Source organism: Rattus norvegicus, chromosome 9 (genome assembly GCF_021556685.1).
Source record: "Rattus norvegicus strain SHRSP/BbbUtx chromosome 9, alternate assembly SHRSP_T2T, whole genome shotgun sequence".
NCBI lineage: Eukaryota > Metazoa > Chordata > Mammalia > Rodentia > Muridae > Rattus > Rattus norvegicus.
Window position 1 is genome coordinate 82,618,799 of NC_141542.1, and position 15,019 is coordinate 82,633,817.

At 40.2% G+C, this 15,019-nt stretch overlaps 1 protein-coding gene across 1 annotated transcript; it reads left to right on the plus strand.

The window, feature by feature from the left end:
* The first annotated feature begins 10,956 nt into the window (after positions 1-10,956).
* Crygf (crystallin, gamma F) lies at positions 10,957-13,121 on the plus strand. Its single transcript, NM_001109557.1, has 3 exons — positions 10,957-11,060; positions 11,148-11,390; positions 12,785-13,121. Exons 1-3 carry the CDS (start codon positions 11,052-11,054, stop codon positions 13,055-13,057), a joined length of 525 nt encoding a protein of 174 aa, NP_001103027.1. The 5' UTR covers positions 10,957-11,051; the 3' UTR covers positions 13,058-13,121.
* The last annotated feature ends 1,898 nt before the right edge of the window (positions 13,122-15,019 follow it).

Sequence of the window (15,019 nt, forward strand, 5' to 3'; positions counted from 1 at the left end):
CTAATTGTACTGAAATGATGATGATGACTTCTAAAACATCCTAAAAACTTTCTTGCTCTTTCTGAGGTTAAAAAGCTGCTGGTTTAGGAGATTGAAACCTGTAGCCTAACGTGGGGGGGGTATGGGGGGGTTAAGTAATATGGCCTTTGTTCTATTTCAACAGGAAACAGGAGGATTTAAGATTCAAGTTGCTAGTCAGAAGTCACAGGAAGAAAAGGGACACTTTGAAAAGTGATTATAGACTTTATTACTAAATTGTAAAAAGTTTCCTAAGAAAGCTATCTAAGAAAAGGGGGAAAGTGGAAAGATTCTAAACAGGGCAAGGGAAAAATTCTCCTTCTCATCTCTTTGTCTTTAGTACTTATACATCTTTCAGAATACATGATCACATATTAAAAAGTTCATCACAAGTTCACACAAAAAATCAAATCATAAATTGAAATAGAAGTTTACAACAGAGAATGTTTACATACATATCCATTAGAAGTAATTATTGGTTTAAGCATCCATCACTTGTCACAGCTCCAAGGATTCATTAAAAGTTGAAAACCATAACTAAGTTATTAATGAAGTTTTATATAGATAAACCTAGTCAATATTTTATCTTCTGTCATAGTACCTGTAATAAATCAGAAATTGCTAGTTCCCTTTTTATGACCTTTGGTTCATTGTTTTACAACCTCTTGGAATGTGCTCTGAGTTACTATCTAAGAGGCAATTAAGTGGTGACACTTGGGAGACTGACAGAGTTGTCATTGCAGTTTGACTATCAGAAAAAGATCTAATAGCACTCCCGCTACAAAAAAAAGCTTAATAATCAATGGTATAATTTTAAAAATTCTTTTAAGATCATCATTAAGGATTAAGAAATCATCTATTTGTCTATATAGCATCACTACAAGACAGTAGATCTTCGTGGATCTGCAGAGATCTGCTTAAAAGGGGTGGGCTAATACCTGGTGATTGTTATACATGTTTAATTATAACAGGAAAAGCATATTAATAGCAAGAATCTTTCCTTATATTAATTCTCTTGGGCCTTGTCTACAGAGCAAATCTGACACAGATTCTAATTGGAAGCAGACCATCTCAGAAAGATTACCTTCTAGTTATTAGTTTGTCCTATGATCCCTCCTGACACTAAAATATACAGAAATTATTAACTGAAGGAAAAGAAAACTAATGCGAGTTTCTGTCAGCTAATAATATATTAAATTCACTTAAATCAATTCTTCACTTTTCTTATTGCTATGACCAAATGCTGGGAAAGTACTAGAGAGAGGAAAGGCTTACCCTTCATGGTTTTATGTCAGGGATAGGACAGGGAGAGATGAAGTCACAGCAGAAAGCACCAGTGATCTCTCATCTCCTCTTATCTCAACCAACAGGAGGCTGAGAGCAAGAATTGCTGGAGATCTCTGTTTTTATTCAGCCAGGGGATCCTAGCCTACGGAACATTACTTCTTATAATCTAGAGTTCATCTGCTCATCTTAGTTAGACTTCTAAAAAAAAATCTCACAGACACACCTGAAGGCGAATCTCCCAGGCAATTCTAAATCTCCTCCCATGGACAATGAAGATCACAACCAACCACACGGTTTAGTAAAACACCATGGAGTATAAATGTTTCAAAACAAACCACAAATATTGTTACAGCACTTTAGTGACCTTTAAAATTTTATTTTGGAATATATTTCATTTTACTAGATGATATTTTATGCTGATATTCATATAGTAAATGAAAATCTGATGTTTTTAAGATATGAGGGTCAACTCTATTCAGTGTTCTTCCCCCTCCCTTAGGAAAAAAAAGCCAAGAGTTTTGTTTATTGCTGTTGTTATTTGTTTTGAGAAGCTTGATTTAACTTAGTATTGATTTATAAAGTCATTCACAAACATTTCCTGCAGGCATAATAGTCTTAGATTTTCTTAGCATATTTTGCTAAAAGGATGACGAGCACATGAATGAGAACAGCAGGAAGACCCGGAGAACAGGACATGAGTCATGAATTCTGTGCGGTATTTGTTTGCTTATATTTTATTTCTTTAGGCCCTAATCGATTTATTTTAGTCAATACAATAGTAAACTACTTGGTAATGGCAGATATAATGACTAATATTTTCCTGTAACAAATAAAAACAAGCTTATTCAGAGTTATTTTTTAACTTTCTTCTTTTTTTATTTTGGTGGCATCGAATTATTTCATAGTAGATATTTAAAATATAAAAAAATTTAATAAATTTTAGTTAAATATAATCATCTTAGATTTAAATAAATATTCATTTTTAATTCTCACATTTATAGTTAGAATTCATTTGCCTGAAAGTGTATGTATTATTCCAGAAGAAATTTAAATTTAGATACCCTCAAATATGTATCTTATGATATGCATGCTCTTTATTTTTTATTTTTTCTTTCATGTTTATTAAATTGGTTATTTCTTATTTACATCTCAAATGTTATTCCCTTTCCCAGTTTGCAGGCCAACATTCCCCTAACCCTTCCCCTTCCCCTTCTATGTGTGTTCCCCTCCCATTTTCACCCCACATTAATGCCCTCGCCCCAATAATCCTGTTCATTGGGGGTCCAACCTTGGCAGGACCAAGGGCTTTCCCTTCCACTGGGAAGTGCACCTACTAGGCTATTCATTGCTACCTATGAATTTGGAGCCCAGGGTCAGTTCATGTATATAATCTTTGGGTGGTGACTTAGTCCCTGGAAGCTCTGGTTGGTTGGCATTGTTGTTCATATGGTGTCTCAAGCCCCTTCAGCTCTTTCAGCCCTTTCTCTGATTCCTTCAACTGGGGTCCCGTCTCTGTTCAGTGGTTTGCTGCTGGCATTCACCTATGTCTTTTCCATATTTGGACTGTGTCTCTCAAGAGAAATCTACATCTAGTTCCTGTCAGTCTGCACGTCTTAGCTTCATTTATCTTATCTAGTTTGGTGGCTGTATATGTTTGGGCCATATGTGGGGTAGGCTCTGAATGGCCAATCCTTCAGTCTCTGTTCTAAACTTTGCCTCCCTATCCCCTCCTATGGGTATTCTTGTTCCCCTTTTAAAGAAAGAGTGAAGCGTCCACATTTTGGTTAAATTTCTTGAGTTTCATGTGGTCTGTACATCTTGAGTAATTCCAGCATTTAGGATAATATCCACTTATCAATGAGTGCATACCATGTGTGTTTTTCTGTGATTAGGTTACCTCACTCAGGATGATATTTTTAGTTCATTCCATTTGCCTATGAATTTCATGAAGTCACTGTTTTTGATAGCTGAGTAATACTCCATTGTGTAGATATATCACATTTTCTGTATCCATTCCTGTGTTGAAGGGCATCTGGGTTTTTTCCAGCTTCTGGCTATTATAAATAAGGCTGCTATGTGTCTTTGTTATATGTTGGGGCACCTTTTGGGTATATGCCCAAGAGAGGTATAGCAGGGTCCTCAGGTAGTGCGATGTCCAATTTTCTGAGGAATCTCCAGACTGATTTCCAGAATGGTTGTATCAGTCTGCAATCCCACCAACAATGGACGAAGATTCCTCTTTCTCCACATTCTCCCCAGCATCTGCTGTCGCCGAAGTTCTTAATCTTAGCCATTCTGACTGTTGTGAGGTGGAATCTCAGGTTTGTTTTGATTTGCATTTCCCTTATTACTAAACATGTTCAACATTTCTTTAGTGGCTTCTCAGTCATTCAATATTCCTCAGCTATGAATTCTTTGTTTAGCTCTGAACCACATTTTTTAATAAGGTTATTTGTCTCTCTGCAGTCTAAATTCATGAGTTGTTTGTATATTTTGGATATAAGCCCTCTATCAGTTGTAGGATTGGTGAAAACCTTTTCCCAATCTTTTGGTTGCGGTTTTGTCCTAATGACAGTGTCCTTTGCCTTACAGAAGCTTTGTAGCTTTATGATATCCCATTTGTCGATTCTTGATCTTAGAGAATAAGCCATTGCTGTTTTGATCAGGAATTTTCTCCAGTGTCTGTTCATGTGTTTGAGATTCTTCCACACATTTTCTTCTATTAGTTTGATGTGTAGATCCTTGATCCACATGGACTTAAGCTTTGTACATGGTGATAAGAATGGATTGATTTGCACTCTTCTACATGCTGACATGCATGAGCCAACACCATTTGCTGAAAATGCTATCTTTTTTCTATTGGATGATTTGGCTTCTTTGTCAAAAATCAAGTGACCATAGGTGCGTGGGTTCATTTCTGGTTCTTCAATTCTATACCACTGGTCTTTCTGCCTGTGTCTGTACCAATACCATACAGTTTTTATCACTATTGCTCTGTAATGCTGCTTGAGTTCAGGGATGCTGATTTCCCCCTGAAGTCCTTTTATTGTTGAGGATAGTTTTAGCTATCCTGGGTTTTTTGTTATTCCAGATGAATTTGCACATTGTTCTTTCTAACTCTATGAAGAAATGGATTGGAATTTTGATGGGGATTACATTGAATCTGTAGATTGCTTTTGGTAAAATTGTCATTTTTACTATATTAATCTTGCCAATCCATGAGCATGGGAGATTTTTCCATCTTCTGAGATCTTCAATTACTTTCTACAGAGACTTGAGTTCTTATCATATAGACCTTTCACTTGCTTGGTTAAAGTCACACTGAGGTATTTTATATTATTTGGGACTATTATGAAGGGTGTCATTTCCCTAATTTCTTTCTCAGCTTGTTTATCTTTTGTGTACAGGAAGGCTACTGATTTGTTTGAGATAATTTTATACCTAGCCACTTTGCTGAAGTTGTTTATCAGGTTTAGTAGTTCTCTGGTGGAATTTTTGGGGTCAGTTAAATATACTATCATGTCATCTGCAAATAATAATTATTTTGACTTCTCCCTTTCCAATCTTTATCTGTTTGACCTCCTTTTGTTGTCTGATTGCTCTGGCTAGGACTTCTATTACTATATTGAATAAGTAGGGAGAGAATGGGCAGCCTTGTCTAGTCCCTGATTTTAGTGGGATTGCTTCAAGTTTTTCTCCATTTAGTTTAATATTAGCTACCAGTTCGCTGTATATGGCTTTTACTGTGTTTAGGTATGGGCCTTGAATTCCTGTTCTTTCAGAACTTTTATCATGAAGGGGTGTTAAATTTTGTCAAATGCTTTCTCAGCATCTATCGAAATGATCATGTGGTTTTTATCTTTCAGTTTGTTTATATAGTGGATTATGTTGATGGTTTTCTGTATATTAAACCATCCCTACATACTTGGGATGAAACCTACTTGATCATGATGGATGATTATTTTGATGTGTTCTTGGATTCGGTTTGCAAGAGTTTTGTTGAGTATTTTTGCAACAATATTCATAAGGGAAATTGGTCTGAAGTTCTCTTTCTGTGTTGGGTCCATGTGCAGTTTAGGTATAAGAGTAATTGTTGCTTCAAAGAAGGAATTCGGCAGTGCTCCGTCTGTTTCAATTTTGTAGAATATTTTGGACAGTATTGGTATAAGGTCTTCTATGAAGGTCTGATAGAAGTTTGCACTGAACCCATCTGGACCTGGGCTCTTTTTGGTTGGTAGACTTTTAGTGACTGCTTCTATTTCTTTAGGAGTTATGGGGTTGTTTAAATGGCTTATATGTTCCTGATTTAACTTTGGTACCTAATATTTGTCTAGAAAATTGTCCTTTTCCTCCAGATATTCAAGATTTGTTGAACATAGGCTATTTTGTAGGATCTGATGGTTTTTTTGAAGTTCCTCTGATTCTCTTGTTATGTCTCCCTTTTCACTTCTGATTTTGTTCATTTGGACATACTCTCTGTGCCCTCTAGTTAGACTGGATAAGGGTTTATCTATCTTGTTGATTTTCTCAAAGAATCAACTTTTGATTCTGTTGATTCTTTGTATAGTCCTTTTTGTTTCTACTTGGTTGATTTCAGCCCTGAGTTTGAATATTTCCTGCCTTCTACTCCTCCTGGGTGTATTTGTTTCTTTTTGTTCTAAAGCTTTTAGGTGTGCTGTCAAGCTCCTGATATATGCTGTCTCCTGTTTCTTTCTGCAGGCACAGCTTTCATTGTGTCCCATAAATTTGGTTATGTTGTACCTTAATTTTCATTAAGTTCTAAGAAGTCTTTAATTTCTTTCTTTATTTCTTCCTTGACCAGGTTATCATTGAGTAGTATCATTGTTCAACTTCCATGTATATATGGGTGTCCTTTCCTTATTGCTTTTGAAGACCAGCTTTAGCCCGTAGTGGTATGATAGGATGCATGAATTATTTCTATCTTTCTGTATCTGTTGAGGACTGTTTTTATGACTGATTATATGGTCAATTTTGGAGAAAGTACCATGAGGTGGTGAGAAGAAGGTATATCCTTTTGTTTTAGGATAGAATGTTCTATAAATATCTGTTAAGTCCATTTGGCTCATGACTTCTCTTAGTCTGTCTATGTCTCTGTTTAATGTCTGTTTCCATGATCTGTCCATTGATGAGAGTGGGGTGTTGAAATCTCCTACTATGATTGTGTGAGGTGCAATGTGTGCTTTGAGCTTAGTAAGGTTTCTTTTATGTATGTAGATTCCCTTGTATTTGGAGCATAGATATTTAGGATTGAGAGTTCATCTTGGTGGATTTTTCCTTTGATGAATAAAAGTGTCTTTCCTTATCTTTTTTGGTGACTTTTGGTTGAAAGTCAATTTTATTCACTATTAGAATGGCTACTCCAGCTTGCTTCTTCAGACCATTTGATTGTAAAGTGGTTTTTCAGCCTTTTACTCTGAGGTCGAGTCTGTCTGAGGTATGTTGCCCATAGGCAGTGAAATTCTGGGTCCTCATTACATATCCAGTTTATTAATCTGTGTCTCTTTATTGGGGAGTTGAGTCCATTGATGTTGAGAGATATTAAGGAATAGTGATTGTTCCTTCCTGTTATTTTCGTATTTGAAGGTGATATTGTGTTTTTGTGCTTCTCTTCTCTTTGTTTAGTTGCAAAAAGATTAGTTTCTTGCTTTTTCTAGGGTGAAGCTTGCCTCCTGGGTTGGGCTTTGCCATTTATTATCCTTTGTAGGGCTGGATTTGTAGAAAGATATTGTGTAATTTTTTTTGTCATGGAATATCTTGGTTTCTCCATCTATGTTAATTGAGAGTTTTGCTGGATACAGTAATCTGGGCTGGCATTTGTGTTCTCTTAGGGTCTGTATGACATCAGTCCAGGATCTTCTGGCCTTCATAGTTTCTGGTGAGAAGTTCGGTGTAATTCTTATAGGCCTTCCTTTTTATGTTACTTTACCTTTCCCCCTTACTGCTTTTAATATTCTTTCTTTGTTTTTTGCATTTGCTGTTTTGACTATTATGTGATGGGATGAGTTTCTTTTCTGGTCCAGTCTATTTGGAGTTCTGTAGGCTTCTTGTATGTTTATGGGCATCTCTTTCTTTAGCTTAGAGAAGTTTTCTTCTATGATTTTGTTGACGATACTTACTGGCCCTTTGAGTTGGGAGTCTTCATTCTCTTCTATACCTATTATCCTTAGGTTTGATCTTCTCATTGTGTCCTGGATTTCCTGTATGTTTTGAGCTGGGAGCCTTTTCCGTTTTACATTATCTTTGACAGTTGTGTCAATGTTTTCTGTGGAATCTTTTGTTCTCTTCTATCTCTTGTATTCTGTTGGTGGTACTCACATCTATGACTCTTGATCTCTTCCCTAGGTTTTCTGTCTCCAGGGTTGTCTTCCTTTGTGCTTTCTTTATTGTTTCTATTTCCATTTTCAACTCCTGGATGGTTTTGTTCATTTCCTTCTCCTGTCTGTTTTTTTCCAGTAGTTCTTTAAGGGATTTTTGTGTTTCTTCTTTAAGGGCCTCTAGCTGTTTACTTGTGGGCAAAGGTGGGCAGAAGTGGCAGTTGCTCCTGCCCTGCAGTCTCAGGATTGCCCACACTTCTGGGTGATCACCTCTCTCTCTCATGGGGTTTGGGAGCAGGGAGCTGTGGGCCCGGATCAGTGAGGTTCGGGTGCCAGCTAGAAACCAGAGTGCCTGATCCCAGAGGAATTCTGCCTTAGTGTTAGTGTGTCCTGAATCTGCCAGGCAGGTCACTTGGAGCAGAAAAGTTAGTCTCACCTCTGGTCTTGGGCCTGAAGTCGCTCCTCGGGGCTGGCTTTCAGCTCTCAGTGAGGGAAGCAACCAGAAGGGCCCTGCCCCTACTGCTCCTAGGTCCCTGTGCACACGGGGCTCAGATGGCACTAGGCATTTTCCTTTAGAGTTAGGAATGTGTACAGAGAGTAGTCTCCTCTCTTTCTCTTTATTTTTGTCTATTGTTTTAAAGTTGGAAAGGCTTTTAGTTTAGCATATATTTAGCATATAACTGATGAGGAAATTTCTGTATGTGTGTTTCACAGTCTGCATGACACGGCTGCCATGTCAAACTTATTTTGAATGGAATTGCCTTACACTGTTTTCTGTCATAGATAAAAATGCTATAAATGAAATGAAAGAGAACAATTGTCATACTAAATACAAAATCAAATTATAGATCTTTATCGGAAGACATTTGTGATCAATAGTTACCTTTCCTTCTCCAGATAAATTAATATCCATACTAATAATATTTTTGCATTCATTTCTATGTCTCCCTTAAGAGCCTTAGTATTTTACTGTGGTTAGGATTAAGAAACTATTGCTGCCTATGAAGGAGCTAATTATATAATTATAACCAATTATATAATTTTGGTAAAATATGTAATTTAAAACAGAAATTTAATGTGTTGCCTTATATATCTTATTCTCAGAATAAAATATTTTGGGAGACTCATTATTGTATCATTGGAGGAAATAAATATCTTCCACAAAATTACCCAAGGGTTCTAATAAGAGGAATATTTTTAATTAGAAATACATGTTGCCAAATCACCTTGGGAAATTATTTTTCAAGCCTTGAGAAGAAAGTATTTGGAAATCCTTGTTCTTTACATTTTTCATATTTACTTTCCAGGAACATACGTAGAAACACATCCTTTATCTGACAGTAATTCAACCACTTATTCCATCCTGTATTGTCATCTAAAGGGCTGATGCCCACTGCCACTGCCCCCACAAACAAACAAAAGCCATGGTGGACCAAAGGCTTAAGGGCTCAAATTCTTTAGAAATCTTAGGGAGAAGAAAGGAAAATAATACATTGTATTTCTGCTAGGAGTTTTGCTGAATGTCATACATATTATCTTCTTTTAGTCCTACAGGAAAGGAAGGTTCTTTCCCCATCTTTTCTAATTGTTAAGGGCTGCGGCTGTAGCTTAGCCAGGAGCAACAGCTTAACTTGTAAGAGGCCCTGACACTCAACCTCCAATACACTATTTGCTTTCAGTCTCTTGGAAGAATTTATTTCAAAAGGATTCTGCTTAGCACAAAGCTCTGTAGTTAGAAAGTTGGCAGGGGAGTGGAAGTTGTAGCAGCACCATAACCACGTGCACTCTAAAATAAGCAAACCAGTAAGCCCTTAATTCATAGTCAAACAATGGCTACAGAGAACTATTTAGAAATCGTTAACAAAGGTGTTCGAACTGAAGTCAGCATCCAGAACAGACCATGCATCTGCAGACATTCCCTGGGCTTATCTCTTTGCCAGCAGTCTAGGCTGCGTCTGGGGCTCTTTCTCCATCACTTACTGCTCAGACCCTTTCTGCCCATGTCTCCCTCGTTCTTACTGTCCTTGTTACACTGTAATGACATACTTTTTTGAGACGTTTTCAGACCATAGGTCATTAGACCTGCTACTCTTCTTTCTCCATAGACTTTTCCGTCTTATGAATAAATTTCTATCTGTCCCAGGAAATATATACACACATAGGTAATAATTTCATTACATACTGCAATAAATGGACAATGTATTTTAATTATGAAGAGTATTAGGAGTCTACAAAGGGGCTTGATGTATTTCTTCTTAAGATGTAATTTTAGTAGGTAAAACACTATTTTCTAGTAAGACGGTATAGAAAACACATGAGATGGTCTGTTTAATTGAGAGGAAACTGCTTCCTCCAACAGCACTCTGAGTGGCATTGGTTAATGTTAAGCTAACACTGAATATGGATTAAGCACAGGGAGTACTTAGAGAACAGTGGTTTGCTACCCTTCCCCTGTGCACACTCTGCAGTGACTCAACGTTAAGGGTTGCCATGACTTGGGAACTGAGAAAGAGAATATATTGGAGGTGCAAATGGACAGAGGCCCAGAGACTACCAAACAACCCACAGGGTCACAACAGTCCCCATACTGTTTTCTGCCTGAAATGCCACAATAGCACAGTGTGGTTGGAGCACCCAGGGGTGGTCAGGATGATGGGGGTGACTGTGGGGTAGGGAGAAGAGACCAGCCTAGGAGACAGAGCCTAAACCACTGTACAAGCAGTCCTTGCTCCCCTGAAACAGCAGAAAAGACATGCTGTAAACCCGAGATTTCAAACGTATCTGCGCGTTGTTCACATGCATCAAGAAATTCCTGGTAGGGTCTCAGCTTCAGGGAGCAAAGCTGAGCTCCTGTTGCATCAGAGCTTCCTGGCAGTTCACCTCTGTTGCCCCCCACCCATTACTTATCTGATTCTCATGCCACTTGGAGCACAATTAGGCGAAGGTACAGCCATCCCTGCCTTCCATGATTGCAGCAGTTCAGCAGCCTAAAAGCCTCAAGCTCCATGGGTCAGCAGATCCCATCGTCATCATGCACTGTTATTCAAAGTCTCTTAGTTTGGGAATTATAAACAACTTAACTACAAAGGTTGACTAGTTAAGCATCTTTACTTAATTTCAATTTCCCAGATAGGCATCATTTAAAGACCCAGGCTGCATCAAGTGACCCTTTTAACCAGGTCAGTGATTCGTCATCCATTCGAAAGCTCTGGAAAGTCTAAGAGAAAACATACAATAACCCACACCTCCCCCACAGTCATTATATAGAAAAGAGAGAGAAAACGTGCCCTGTCCCACCGCGGGCCCCTTTTGTGCTGTTCCTGCCAACGCAGCAGACCTCCTGCTATATATATAGACCCTGCTCCCAGCCCTACACAACCAACAGCACCATCCCATCCGCAAACACCAGCCATGGGAAAGGTGAGCCTAGGGCGCCCAGAACGTGGGGAGGGACTTACTCCTGGGTCCAGACCACATCAGGCCTCTGACCCCTGCCTTGCCTTACAGATCACCTTCTATGAGGACCGAGGCTTCCAGGGCCGCCACTATGAGTGCAGCACAGACCACTCCAACCTGCAGCCCTACTTCAGCCGCTGCAACTCTGTGCGCGTGGACAGTGGCTGCTGGATGCTCTATGAGCAGCCCAACTTCACAGGCTGCCAGTATTTCCTTCGTCGCGGGGAGTACCCTGACTACCAGCAGTGGATGGGTTTCAGCGACTCTGTCCGCTCCTGCCACCTCATCCCCCACGTGAGTCCCATCCTAGGGCCCCCTGGCCCTCATTCTCATTCTTGCCCTGATCATAACCCTACTTTGAGCTGAGGGATAGGGTGCCTGACACGTTCTTTGAGGGGTTTCTCTAGGATTAGGAAAAATGGCACAAGCCTTTGAAATTCGAAAGCTCCTAAATGTACCTGTAACAGGCTGTGAGAACTGCTTTTCAGTTTTCCTATATAACAGAAATGGTTAGCAGGCCTTAAAGAAAAAGAAAGGATAGTTAGAGGGGTTTGTGTGACTCGAACTTTCGCAGGATTTCCACCAACCCGTGACTTACGTGGCATCGCCAGCCATTATTTAACTTTTGGTGAGTCCTGGTGTGCCAGCCTCTGTAAAGGTCACATCTTGGCTGCATACTCAAGTTCTGGAAGCTACAATACTTTGGATGCACGGAGGATGGGACTTTTCCAGCAGCTGCTCTCTCCTCAAACTGTTGCTTTGGAGAATCCTTCCCACAGAGGACTTCCAGTGGTGGAAGAGGACACTGGAGCAGACTTCTAGGAAAGGACAGGAAGTGAAGGAGATCAAGCTAACAGAGTGGGCAGGACAGGCAGCTCCAACGTCCATTGCTATAAACATTTTACCCTCTTGATCTGCACAGGCCTCTTGAGAATATTTGACTTCTTTTTTTGGTTTTACAAACGTGATTTGTCAGAATACATTAGAGCTGAGAGTTGAACTTCATTCTTTAGTTCATTTATTTACATTTTGTTTGCTGGTGTTTACATGGCTTCTCGGGATGCACCCAAACTTCCTATGTATTGTAGACTGGCCTCCAACTCTGACACGTGAAATTTTTCTTACCCCTGCCTCCTAAGGGCTAAGACTACAGGCATTCACCACATCTCCCTTTAGACCTAAATTTTGAGATGACCTTGAGCCCCAGGTTTAAAAACAAGGCCTGATAGCAATGAATAGCCTAGTAAGAGCACCAGTGGAAGGGAAAGCCCTTGGTCCTGCCAAGACTGAACACCTAGTGAACTTGATTGTTGGGGGGAGGGTGGTAGAGGGGGGGATAGGGAGGGGAAGCCCATATAGAAGGGGAGAAGGCGGGGTTAGGGGGATGTTGACCCGGAAACCGGGAAGGGGAATAACAATCGAAATGTAAATTAGAAATACTCAAGTTAGTATATATATATACCAGAGCCTGAAAGAAAATAGGTTGTGTAACTCGAACTTTCGCAGGATTTCCACCAATCTGTGACTTACATGGCATTGACAGCCACTATTTACCTTTTTAAATTTAGTCACTTTCAGCATAGAAAAAATAGGGCACAACACTCCCCTCCCAGGCAGCATGTGCTGGATTGGCAAACTTAGGTCAGGTTTTCTGACATCCTCTTCTTTACTGTTCCTTGGACGCACAGTCCAGCTCTCACAGAATCAGGATCTACGAGCGAGAGGACTACAGAGGCCAGATGGTGGAGATCACAGACGACTGCCCCCACCTGCAGGACCGCTTCCACTTCAGTGACTTCCACTCCTTCCACGTGATAGAGGGCTACTGGGTCCTCTACGAGATGCCCAACTACCGGGGGCGGCAGTACCTGCTGAGGCCCAGGGAATACAGGCGCTACCACGACTGGGGCGCCATGAATGCCAGGGTGGGCTCTCTGAGGAGAATCATGGATTACTATTGAATTGTCTTACTCTGCCCTTTCATCATTTGGAAGTTAATAAAATATTTCCTGTGTGTTCCATGCAGCAATGGTGTCCTCTGTTCATTTTGGCCTTCTTGGAAGGCTGCAGTAAAACTGGCAACAGGAAGACTGTGGGTCTTCTTATAATCAAGGGAGGTCGTGGGCTGAGCAGATGGGGAGCTCAGCCTCAGGAACCTGGGCCCCAATCACTGACTAGCTACTTGTGGTAGGGCAAGCATTTCCGTACCTCAGTTTCCTACTTTGTGAAGACAGGAGTAATAATAGTCTATTAATGAGGCTTTGATGTGAACTAACCGTGTTTACATTTTTCTATCACGGACGATGGCTTTGCCAACAGTGTCCTGGAAGCTGTCCTGTGAGTGATCACGTGGAGCATTTGCTCTTGTAGTACTAATGTTCATCAATCCTGAAATGCCAATCAGGAGTTGATCTGATGCAATCACACCAGGGTCTTTAATTACAAACTGAACTCACCCACAGGATGGTTCTAATGGAGAAAAAGCCCTGACCACTCATCAGGACAAGGGAGAGGTGAGTGTTTCTAGTCTGGCCAGGATCTAATTGGGGTGCTACTGTGGCCTTTAGCATAATTGGTTGGTGCTGGGAGATCAACCATAAACCTAACTTCTGCTTCCCTCCTAATTAGTGGTAGGGGTCGGACTTGTAACCTGCAAATTTGTTAGGGAATAACTTGGAAACTGGTGCTAGATGCAGGATTTGTTGGGGAAATAACCTGGCGACTCAGGTCTTACTGGGTAGTTACCTGGAAACTGAAGCTAGATACAGACCTGTTAGTTCACTTAAGTCCGGTTTTATAAAGTGAAGTCTGAACACCAAAACTTTGGTCTCTTACTCGCAACTTCAGTGCTCTGACTTAAAACTATTTGGAGGTGATTGAATAAAGGGGAATGACTAAGTAAAACTGTATCAGTGGAAGAAAGAGTTAGAGACCCATTTGTTTGCACAGTCATGTCTGACACATCCAAAAGGACTAAAACTATACTACTGAAGAGAATGTATATATGTTGTGTGTGTGTGTGTGTGTGTGTGTGTGTGTGTGTGTGTGTGTGTGTGTGTGTGTTATGCTGAGAGCACAGATTTAGGAACCAAGGACCTTCTTAAAAGAAGCCAAAGGACTTTGTGAAAACTCGTTTCTGTTGGAGCTGCACTGCAGTCGGTGACGTGAGTTGATAGAAACAAGCACACATCCTGCATGAGTAAAGGCTGAGAGCACATGGTTAGAAATGCAAAACTCACAAGCATATCAGAGACCTGAAAGATATTATCCCAAACTGGGATCTATATTTGTGACACAGAGCTCACCAATAGCTTTTGGTGACTATTTTGTCCCTAAGACAAGGGAAAAGGAATGTAGGTGCTTGTTTACAGAAGCTCAAGATGACTTTACAGCAAGGAAACAAGGCGTCATGAAATGAAATCAAAGCAGTGTTAGCATTTCCTCTAGGGTATACCCAACAGTTTCCTAGCAACAACCAGAGTCAGGTATGCTATAAAAGGCTGTTCAGGCTTCTGTCCCTCTCCCTCTCCCTCCCCATCCCTTCCTCCATCCCTTTCCCCTTCAGTCCTCCCCCTTCCTCTCTCCTTTTTTTCTCTGTCCTCTCCCTCTCTCTCCAGCCATTCAGGGCAGGTCTCTTTCCTTCTTTTTGTTCTTCTCTGTCCCCTTTCTTTCTCTTCCTCCACTTCATTTTCACTTCCCCCTTCCCATGCCCCAAAGAAATTTCATTTTATACTAGATAGGTCATATGGCTGGTACTTAAGTGGGGGCGGGGATGATGCTTTAGCATGGTCTGTTAAGGCACACTTTCCTGCTTGCTTCATTAAAAAATGTATCCAGCAGGCCTTGTGCTATACTAAAGTTTTTGTTTTTAATGTACAAATACTACATTTTGTAAGTTTAGATGGAATGGAGAAAAAATTACT

What these genes read in the sequence shown, in the direction of transcription:
- Crygf (NM_001109557.1), top strand. An exon ending in CCTGCCACCTCATCCCCCAC is followed by an intron (nt 11,391 to 12,784) that starts GTGAGTCCCATC and finishes TTGGACGCACAG; the next exon opens with TCCAGCTCTCACAGAATCAG.